Consider the following 11,459-nt stretch of genomic DNA (forward strand, 5'->3'; position numbering starts at 1 on the left):
TTTGAGCTGGTAGGCTTGAGATGCATCTACTGTATTTGATGTATTAGTAGATATATCTCCATATACTTTTCAAACAAATATCACTGTCCTAGCAATATTTTAGCTTGAAAACAGTTACAGCATTTCTGGTACAAAAAAATTAAATACTAGTAGAAAGAATAGCAATCCTTGAGTTCCTATTCAGTACTACTTTGAGGCAAAGCTCTGCATCTAGGAAGGATGACCCAGGACCAAGTTTTGATATTAATCTACTCAAGCTTGGGAAAAGTCCTCAAAACGCTGCTACATTCCTTTTAATTTTACAAGCAAGGAATATTTCTTCTGAAAACAGAGGAGGGGAGAAGAACTTGTATTCTCTAAACCAGGTTCCCTGGATAAAGACATCAATCACTGCTCTTATGCCAAAGTATTTCCCAAAAAGTTTCTCTCTCGCCTGAGGGAGATTGTCTGTCTTTATGGATGTATATATACATGCTCCGGGAAGGGGGTGGGGAGGAGGTGCTTTAATTAGACTGGCTCTGGGAGAGCCTCTCATATTAAAATGCCATAGTATCGCATGCATTCATTGTCCTGCACTTCAAAATTGGCTGCAGGGGTGCTTTAACTAACTAAAGTTTGAGTTTTAGTTAAAGCACCCCTGCTGCCATTTTGAGATGTGGGATACTAAATGAATGTGATGCTGCAGCACACTGGAACGTTTTAATTCGAATGCTCCAGCAGACTCAATTAATCCATTAACTGAGTCTGCTCTGACATGTTCAAACTGGAACAGGTTGGAGCACATGTATAGGCACCCTATATGCCTGTGTCAGTTGCATTCTGACCCAATGACAGACTTCAAGATCCTGAAGTTTCAGGTTAATTTGAGTTTGTTTAAAATGAATGGCACTGACTTTCCTTTGTAAGCAACAATCAAAGACAAACAAACAGAACCTGGATGCCCAGAGGTCAGTTTCTGTTACAAAAAGTGAGGTGGCAGCAACACCTTCCTACTTGTAACCTTCTAGCTCTATTCTGTCAAGACACTTTCCACTCCTTACAAGAGTCAATTTACGAGCTTACCATCAAAGAAACATCTCTCATCTTGATTTGTATATGTCTATGCACTTTTGTTCACTCCCTTTTCTGAATCAAGTATTCAGGCTTCTCTTCTCAATTCCATCTCCACCTCATTTTCTCATGATGTTCCTGATTAAACACTGAACTGTTTTGGATCCGTTGTCCATTCTGTCAGGAGTATGAGTGCCTGTAGATGTGCAGGGAGGCTGCTCTGATGTGCTGTAACTACAGTGCGTTGGAGCAGACTTGATTAATCAAGTCAGCTGCAGCATGATAATTAGTGTGCTCCAACAACCTCTTTTTCACGTATTGGCATCCCCATGCTTCAAAATGGCAGTAGGGCTGCTTTTACAGCTCGTACAATGAGCTTTAAAGAACTCCCACTGCTATTTTGAAGCGCAGGGATGCTCATGCTCAAGACACCTGAGGCACTTTAATTAGAGCAGCTCTCAGAGCCACTTTAAGGCACGTGCCCACACCTGGAACACGTCTAAAAACACCCATTGATTCTGAACCAATAATGAGGAGGAGCTGGCACCTTGTGATGGCCACAGTCCCAGCAACACTAACACGTGCTCTGTAGCCCACAACATGAGAACTTATGTGTAGATGGTTTGTTTCTGTATACTGTACCTAGCTGATATAAAATTCAGACTTCCTTCCCTTTTAGCCACAAATTAGATTAATTATGGTTATACTTAACGTTAACCTTAACATAAGACCTACTGAGTCCTATAACACTAAGCTGCTTGACTTCATCTTTACTAACTTCTTTAGTAACGTTTGGACTATCTAATGGATTGGAAATTTCAGTCACTAAGAGGCATTTGATGCATTGTGAAAATCGCCACCATGTGTTTGCTGAAATTATATATCTAGTATTAAATAGGAGAGAGATGGTACCTGTATATTCTCCACTGTATCCGATTGTTTTGCCTTTATAAATTAAATTTTAGCCTTATTAATATTCAGTGTAAACTACTAGTTAACCAACAGTGAAACATTGTAACTTTTCTCCTAATTACCTAAAGATGATCTATCCTGAAAATGCTACTTCGGTGGCCATGAGTGTTTGATAGATTCACATGAGAACTTCCCTAGATCAACATCTCAGCTGTCCTAGAAAATGTATAGTAGGTTAATCACACTGGGATTTAATTTTCTTAAATCGGGAAATTGTTCTCCAGAAAACTGGTTCTCTAGGGCTCCACCTAGAAACCTAACCACTTGCTTTTCCCCTCAGAAGGCTAATACCTGGTTCAGAGAGAACCTTGTTTTCCCAATTTAAAATGTAGGAAACCAACTTTTCTTAATTTTTATAACTCCTACACATAACAGCATCTTGTCCACACAACACTACTGTGAAAACACTTGCAATTGTCACTTCTTAAAATTTCTTTTGTGACTCATAGCACACACAAGTGGCTCCCACACTAGTTGAACTGCAGCTGTTTCAAGGGCTTAATAAAATTCCACCCACTTCTCTTATACACAGAAATTGAGCTTATCAGTGGTATTAACATACTCCAGAGCAACTTTTCAATTGTTGTATTAGCACTGTCCATTCAAATGGTCTCAACACAAGTATCAGGCAGCAATTTTGTAAAATATAATTTTGGAAATGTTCCTGATCATAGTTTCACCTAAACTCTTAATTCTGCAAATGACTAATTCCCACACAAAATGGAAACTTGTTGAAAATGCTGTTTCCAACTGCCTCCCTCTCCAGTTCACATATAAAGGTTGCTTCCAAAACAAACATTTGCTCAGAACTCAAAGTAGTTGTCTAAAACGCCCCCTTTAATCGACTAGTATTAATCCATTTTTCTTGTTGCTATGTGTAATATATTTAAGGTTGTGTTTTTGCAAACACTTATATGCACTTTAGACACATGAGTAGTCCTACTGAAATCAATAATTAGATTACTCATGTGCTTAAAACTAAGCTTATGCATAAGTGGTTTTTGGGATTGCCGCCAAAAATTAAGTAGCTGGTGTAAAAAAAAAAAATATATATATATATATATAAGTTTTCACTCCTGACAATGAAGTTTTCCTATTTTAAATTTAGTAGGAAAAGCCTGCATCCTGTCCTTTACTTTTGATGCAGTTTTCACCATTTTTTTTCCTTTTAAGTGTACATCATTACAAATGGAAGGACAGTAAATAAGTTAAACTTTAGCATTCCCCCAAAAGGTTCTTTTTCATTCACATAGGCTTTGTGACTGCAGGAAAGCATATATTATTTCCAGGAGATTTTATTTCTTCCATTCATTCTCTTCATCCATTCCCTGATTGGTCAATAGACTTTAGGTCAATTTGCATGACATATATAGGGTCTTAGATGGGATCAGAATGATATTTTCATTTGTAATAGATTCTCTTTGCAACAATTAAAGCTAAACTTGTTTCAAATTGGAGAACTGGTTTTCTAGGTATTGCACATCTTGGTTTTGCTGTAGTATCTTCAGTTGTGCACTAGTAACAGCATTTGTATTCAGTTGGGATTTTGCTGATTTATTACCGGGGATTCTTTGCATTAAGCTTGGGTTATCTCAGTCCTTTTTCTATTGCTTGAAGGGGTTTGAGAGTAGTTGGGAGTGGGTATGGATACATGCAGAATCTCATTTTGGTACATCCCTTTCAAAAGAAAGATGTCTCTGGGGAAAAGGTTACATCTAAGGGGATGTAACTTACCATATTTTGACCTAGATGGGAGCTTTTAGATTGCGATGTATTTGCAATAATAAGAATTGTTACAGATAGAGGAGAAGGATGGACAAATATAAATTTGGATCAAAGACTTAATAAAATGGCAGCAAAAGACCTTGGCTTCTAGCACAGTATATAGTTCTCTGGCCATGTACAGACATTCAGTTTCTCCTGGGAGACTCTCTGTTTTTCCAGGAGAAACTGTGTGTGTATAGAAGTTCAGATTTTTTCTCCCGGAGCAGAAATGGCCAATTAAGGGGGAAAAAATAACCTGAGAACTTTTAGAACTAAATCACTCCCAGGAGAGTTTCTCTTGAGAGAATGAATTTCTATACAGATTATTTTCTGAGATTGGTTGGGATACTGAAGAACTGTGTTGTGACCTATCAGGGCTGTCCTGTTTACTGCTGCCATCTGTCTCTGAGAAGACTGAGGGAGCCTGCAGAGCACACTGAGATGTGTGTACAGGGGCCCTGTGGGTTCACAGCATCAGCACTGCAAGCTCTCTGCTCTTCAGGGGATTGGCATTCAAATGTTTTTTCAGATGTCTCCTTTGTCTACTAGGAAAGCAAACCCGGAAGAATTCTCCCAGATCATTTGAATGTGTGTACAAAAGTTCTGTTTTTTGGGACTATAGCAGCAACATTTGTACCTAAGAACTGACTTACATGGAGATACTTAGAAAAGTTCAGGCCAACTAACTAAGGCTATACCAACATGACAGGGGTGTCCAATTCAACCAGCCCCTCTGGCCAAGTGTTGGTATGTGGCCTGGATCAGGACCATGCACCAGAATCAAGGTATGGCCCTGTCCAGTGAGGTGCCCCAGGCAGCCCATGCCTGAGATCCTCAGCTGCATGCAAGTGCCCATAGCATCAGGGCCAATTTATGCACCATGTGCAGTGCAGAGCAGGGCTAGTGCAGGCTGCATGCAGTGCGTGGGGTTGGACCAGTGGGCCGCACTGCATGTAGTGTGGGGCCAGCATGGGACACATGCTATATGTGGCGCCCTGCCAACTGACCCTGGACACTGTCCCTGGCCTGGCCCAATTCAGATCAGTCTCGGGGCCAGCAATCACTGCATGCCTGTACCTAGGCCAATCCCCTGTCCTGCAGGCAGCATCCACAACTCTGGGTCCAGCCTGCATTCCAGATCAGCTATTCTGGCCATGTGGGTCACGGGGTCAAGCTGAGAGTCAAATCATAGGGTTCTATGGGCTAGATATGGGTCATGGGCTGTATGTTTAACATCCTTGCTCTATGACATGAGACATGCTATGCTTCCTGTGTGTATGCTACCTCTGCAACTGGACGCAGCATAATTATGCTAGGGTGGCACTGCATGTGGAAACTGTCTTCAGTGAAAGGCCCTTCACAGGAGGGAGAACTCCTGGTTCCTGATGAATTATATATTTGGAGTATCTGCTGATCTTTATTTCCTTTAGTAAATCTTATTGTTAAAAACATCAAGTCTGGGCCAGATCTTATTCTGCCTATTAGGCACCTACATGTGATCCAATTCCACCCTGCTAAAGTCCCTGAAAAAACTGTTTAAAACAGCGGTTCCCAACCTCGGGTCACAACCCGAATGAGGGCTGTGGGTACCGCACACAAAGGATGAGCCGTGCCACATGCTGGGAGCTCCCCCAGCCCTGGACCGCCACCAGCGCACTCTGCTCCCAGCAGCAGGTCATGGCAAAAAAAGGATGGGAACCACTGGTTTAAAATATCATCATCTTACCCTTAACCCTAATGTCACAGAAAACAGCAAGCAGGAGGATCAACACACCTTGTGTGCTAAGTATTTTTCAGGGATTTGAGCAGATCAGAACAGGATCACGCTAATAGGTGGATTAGAATCTAGCCCTATTGCTTTTATAAACGGCTTCATGTGGCAACATTATTGTTACTATAGAGACAGGAAATCACGATGGGCTCTAGCCAGATGTCCAGTATACAAAGAGTCTGTAAATATTGCATATATGCTTACAGGCATTCAAATTATACTTCCTTCATAAGGTATTGTGAATCTACATTTGAGAGTTAGCTCAGAGTATTTGGCAAAGGAAATGATCTGGTCCCAAGCAGGGTTTCTATTTTATGTGCTATAAATAGCAGTTTGATGGAATACTGTTTGCATTTCAGTAACATCTGTCTCAAGTACTTGTAGCCCAGTTGTTGCATCATTTTTTTCTGCCTGTTTGTTGCTCAAATTTCTGTTAAAAAACAAAAAAGGTAAACAGCACTGAAGGGTCACCTCAATACTACCCCAATACAATACTTTATTCAGCATGTCTAGGAATTGGTTTCCCTATTTTACATGTGCTCCCAACTCGCACAAGGGTTTTACCTTTTCTAATTAGACAACAACATTTTAATGTGTTGGGAAATGTTTTATTTAAAAAATGCTCCAAGATAATAAAAAAAAAAAGTATAATAATGCCCTGCAAAATCAATGACAAGCCTAATGTCAGGGGAGATGCACTGGCCATTACTTGCTCTAGGAGTTGCATATGATGGATGTAGAAACCTTTTTTGAAGATGATATTATAAAAGATGATTAGTAACTTAGTCCTAAATCCCATAAACCTCCATTTACATTACCAGGCAAATGATTTTCTACAAGAGGCCACTCTGACACAGGGTGATCACCTGTCCCTAACTGGGCAAGACAGTTCTGAAATGGGAACATTAAGTCCTGGTCCCAGTCCTGGGCTGCATGACTCCACGGCAGCATTTGTCCTGGATTCACAATATGGTAGTATGTTTACCATGAATGAATGTCTGCCTAGGGGTAAGTTGTGAATGTGAAATAGCTATGCTGGGAAAAATTATACCAGTGTAGTTTTATCCTTATTTTTCTCAGGGTAAGTCTACACTGGCTTTGAGTGAATTACACTGGCTCAGAGCTGCATATCACATGTCCACTCACATTTGACATTGGCATAAAAACCAATTATACTAGTGTAAACTGTCATATATCTAGGGTCTCATGGTACTGCTATAATATTCACTCCTTTGGTTTCAGTAATCTATTTCAATATTTATTTTACTGTACATTTAAAAAAAAATCAGTAGAACAAAAAACAACCCTTCTTTTACTTCCTTATATCCAAACATTGTGATTATAAATCTTTTATGTTAGCAAGCCCTCTGTCTCACTTACCAAGTTACCTTCATAAAGAATTAGCTTCAAACTAGCATTGTTTTTAGGTTGATGTAAAGACTCTTAAGCAAGGAGACTTCACTGGCATCAGCAGCAGGCACTTTAGGGCCCCAGGAATGTACCAATTATTCTACCTGCAGTATTCATTTGTTGACATGGTACTGCTTTATCTTGAATGCCTGCCAAATAGTGCCGCAAAAGCAGGTAACAGTTGGAACATGGAAAAAGATAAATGGATTTGTAATACTGAAAAGGATACATCTAATTCACTCTGGAAGAGAAAAGATAAGTAGGTATTAGTTTTAGTTGTCAATGTATGGATTATCGTTAACCTCATGGTCATAAAGCATTAAAAGCTATTTGTCCTGTGGAAGAAGAAAAGTTCTGGAAGGACACAGATATAGTTATAGTATGCTTTACACAATGATACATTATCCCATCTTTCTTGACAAACTTAGATTCCTTAGAATTTAATCTCCCACTAAAAAAAATAAACTTCAGAGAATTATAGTTGCTAACTGTTAAAACTTCTCTGAAGATATGAATTCACAAATCTGAAGAAATACAGCCAGAAATAGTATACTTGAGCATGTAAACCCCACTGCCACCCCCAACCACTAAAAAGGGTAGTAACTCAGAAGTTTAGTAAGGATTGTTTAAAGATGGTATAAACATTGGTAATTAAATCTCTACATATTGTAGCAGAAACATCTAGCTAAGGTGCATACTTGTTCTTGTTGAATGGTGCAGTGCCGTACTACAGAAGTGGGGTTGCTGTACAGTTTTTGAACTGCAGGTCCCTGAAGTTTAAAGGGCGTTCTGTTCCAGGCACTGGAGCTCAGCCATTTCATCCTTTCCCTCCTCAGGGATTAAGTTTCTATCCAAGGAGGTTGATGCTTCCTATGGTCTGCCTGGAGGGGAACATAAGCCTCCGTAGGGCTTCTTTGCCTTTTCTTGGAGGTCCTGTATTCTATCCTTGACTGTTATGCCAGGATCCTATTGACATAGTGCTGCTGCAATGTGAGAATTTCACGTCTTAACTTGGTAGCTGTGGATCAAAATTAAAGTGTTCTCTCCTTAATTCCATTCTCACCACTAAATTACTGACATTCCTTGTTTAAAAGATTTATAATGTATGATAAGATCAGAATTTGAGAGAGATTTGTTCAGTTTATCCTCATGATTAAAACTCTTTATTGAAAAACGGGGAGGCATGTATTCCACACTCTGCGGAGGTTCTAGTTATGTAGCTCCTATATAAGGAGAGGCAGAGTTCAATCCCACAGGCATCTTTGAAAACTTGCCCCTCATTCTGTGAGTATTTACTTCAGTACATCAGCATAAGGTCTGATATCTGAATTTAAGCTCTGGAAACTCCATTAGATAAAAATAGCTTGTGCAAGAATGTTTAAAACTCACAAACCTAAAAATATAAAGATGACAAAACGTCCCTCCAGAGCAGGACAGATGTTCTTTTCTTTCCCACAGTTCTGTTTATCTTTCCCTTTTTCTGTTGTCATAATCAGAATTTAGGTTGCTGTTAAAATACTATACATTAATCTAGTACAGGACAGATGTATTCCCTTTGCTCTGTGGTTTCTACCAGAACCTCAAGTTGGAATTATAGCTCTGCTATTCAGTGGCCTGCTATTTATTCTATGTGTTATATGCTATTAAAAATAGAACTATGGTATGGTATGTGATTTCTCTGACCCACTCCCCTTTTCAGTCCTCACAGTTTTAAAGCCTAACTGCTTTGAGAAATGCCAACCTCTGTGCTATAATGTATTCAGTACATTGTCAACAACCCTCAGTTTTTAGACTATGTACACTTTCAAGAAATGGCTGTGTAACAATTGGTAAATGTAGCAGATTTACAAGTTTGCCTTAAGAGTTATTAGAAAATAGCTGTTTTAAAACTAAGTCTAGTTTATACTGTCATGGCTGAAAAAGTTAAACCTGGGAAACAGCTGGCATCAGGCTTAGTTCAATCGGGCAAATAAGTGCTAGTAAATTCTACTGCATATGAAAGATCAAATTTGTTTGCTTATGTCAGTGCCTCGGTAGTAACTGCCATCAGAGCAGATTTAACAAAGAATTTCTAAACTAAGTGCAGTAAAGAAATGGGATATCCTGTGGTGGCCAATTTTCAGCATGATAGGGTTAGTTGGGAGGTTGCCCAGCATTGTAATAGTGAGGGGTTCCAGGAAGGTTATTTCTTGTGACGTTGAATTTACATGATTAGTTCAAACGGCCTGTTTCTATTGTAAGAAATGTTTGCACTAGTATTGGGAAATCAGAGTTATAAACCTCAAGGGGACATGGTGATTTTTTAGCATGTGCTGTTATCAGTGGCATACCATGGAGATGATAGATTCTGAAAGAAGCAATACTTTGTTATACAGAGGCCATTCACCAACTTGAATCAGGGAAGAGGAAGGATAGCTCGCAAAGGTTACCACGTTGAAACTCTGTGTAAACAAAATTTTAGCTAAACCTGCTTCTAACCAGGTTCGTTCATCCTGTATCAAATAGTAGCAGAACCACATTCAATAGATTTATTCTAGTCTAGGACCACCATGCTGGCTGGCCAAACTTTGTAAGAAACCAGTGTGATTTTTTACTGGAACCATGTTTGAATTTGATTCCTTAACTCTGATTTTGTATACACCAGTCTTAAATTCCCACTGTTGCAATGCTACCAGTAGTAGCAATAGTGGGATGCAGTTGATGTTTCAATCACTGCTTTGTGTTAAGCTTCTCAGTCCAGGTGACTGTCAGTGCCCTGCATACACTAGTGATTTCACCATTTCTAGCATCAGGGAAGCTTATTTGGGGATTTTTCAGAACAAATATAAAAACAGCTAACTTAAAGGCTAGTGTTGATATCAGTGTGGGATGCTTCAGTTCCCTAGAAGGACCTCTAGGGGGATAAGCCAGTAAGAAAGCTGGTCTAGCAGAAATATTTTTGCACTCGCTGACAGATAGTTTACAGGCCATGTATGCTTTTATCACTGTACGTTATAAAGTAATTGACAACTTTAAGCATTAGTGAATAATCTCTTCATTAAAGTTTTCAAAGAGAAGAATCATGGTGTAATGGATTCCAGGTCTTACCACTCTGCTGAAATATTTATCCAAAACCTCCACAAAATTATGAATTAGTTCATATACAGCCATCTCATTCTGAAATTAAATGGAAAGCAAACAAATATTAAATGAATAGACATACTATAGATGTAATGTAATATAGATGCAATGTGCTACTCTTAAACATTCTATTTTCATATGAGATGAGCGTTTGAAAAGCAGTTGGAAAGTAGTCGAGAAGTGGCATCGGTTAATGCACAATCTTTAGCTACTCTTAAAGATATGTCTATGTACTGCAGCTGGGTATATACACTTCAGCTAGCATTAATCAAACTAGTTTAAGTAATGGTAGCAATACAGACACATTGGCATGAGCTTCATTGCAGGTCAGATGACTAAGGACCCTGGGTCTCTAACAAGCTGGTATAGCTAGTGCTGATGTTTGTATCATCTTATCTTCACTGCTGTTGTTGCCCATGCTAGTTAAATTAAAAGAGCCAGTTTTAGTACATTTACCCATGGTGCAGTCACAACTTCCAACTGCAGTGTTGACATACCTCTAGTAGCTACTTCAAAAATATATATAAATTATTGTTCTGTAATACATCAGAGTTGAACAACTTGCTCTAAGATGTAAGTCACTATAGCTCTGGCTCAGAAGAAAGCATTCATACAGCAGCCATCATCCTTCCTGACCTCTACGGTAGGTCTACACTACAACAGTATAAATGTTTGGATTAGTTTCCCAGAACTGGTGCTGTCTCAACAACATAAATAGGAATGTAGTATGGCCTGTTTCATAACACAGTAATAAATGTTCAAACCTGGTAGACATTAGCAATGATGCCACTGCTTGCACTGGTACAGCTGCAAATTTAGTAGTATAAACAAGACCCACTCCTTACCCCAAAAAAACATATCCTTTATCCTAACTATCCTTCTCAGCAGTCAATTAAACTACTTTAAGTACTTCCTCTCCACACTCTCATGTCATTGACTTTTCTGGACTAGGAAACTTCTGTTAAAAATTGCCACCATTGTGAGTGATTGTGTTGAGCTTTATTCATGATAGCAAAAATGGAAGTGCTAGTGTTCCCTACATGGCAGCACTATGCCGTGTTGGTAGGAGTGCACTGATATATCGATCCATATAATTTTTGCACTGATAAAAGGAAAATTGACATTATTGGCAATTTGGCCAAAGCAGCTGATAATGTCACTGATAAATGCCACATGCATTCATACAGATGCAGCATGCACATGGCCAGGTATGCAGCCCAGCAGCTTGGACAGCAGCATCCAGCAGGTAAGTGTGTTGGAGGGGAGGGAAGGGGCATGGAGGGGGGGCAGATTGGGGCTTGAGACCCCCACAGTGAGGGATGGGGTGGGGGCTGGGGCAGGGCAGGGTTGCCCCCCTGAGGCGGGGGGAGGG

General features: G+C 39.7%; 1 protein-coding gene across 3 annotated transcripts in view; it reads right to left on the bottom strand.

The window, feature by feature from the left end:
- Positions 1 to 11,459, bottom strand: part of AP4S1 (adaptor related protein complex 4 subunit sigma 1) — a 45,482-nt gene that overhangs the window by 3,115 nt on the left and 30,908 nt on the right. For all 3 annotated transcript variants that reach the window (XM_006022260.3, XM_006022259.3, XM_006022261.3), the window contains exons 4-5: positions 10,055 to 10,123; positions 7,197 to 7,208 (exon numbers count right to left, since the gene is read on the bottom strand). In XM_006022260.3, the coding sequence (XP_006022322.1) occupies positions 7,197 to 7,208; positions 10,055 to 10,123 (81 nt within the window). The remainder of the gene's footprint in view (positions 1 to 7,196; positions 7,209 to 10,054; positions 10,124 to 11,459) is intronic.

This window comes from Alligator sinensis, unplaced genomic scaffold, assembly GCF_000455745.1.
Source record: "Alligator sinensis unplaced genomic scaffold, ASM45574v1 scaffold720_1, whole genome shotgun sequence".
Classification (NCBI taxonomy): Eukaryota; Metazoa; Chordata; order Crocodylia; family Alligatoridae; genus Alligator; species Alligator sinensis.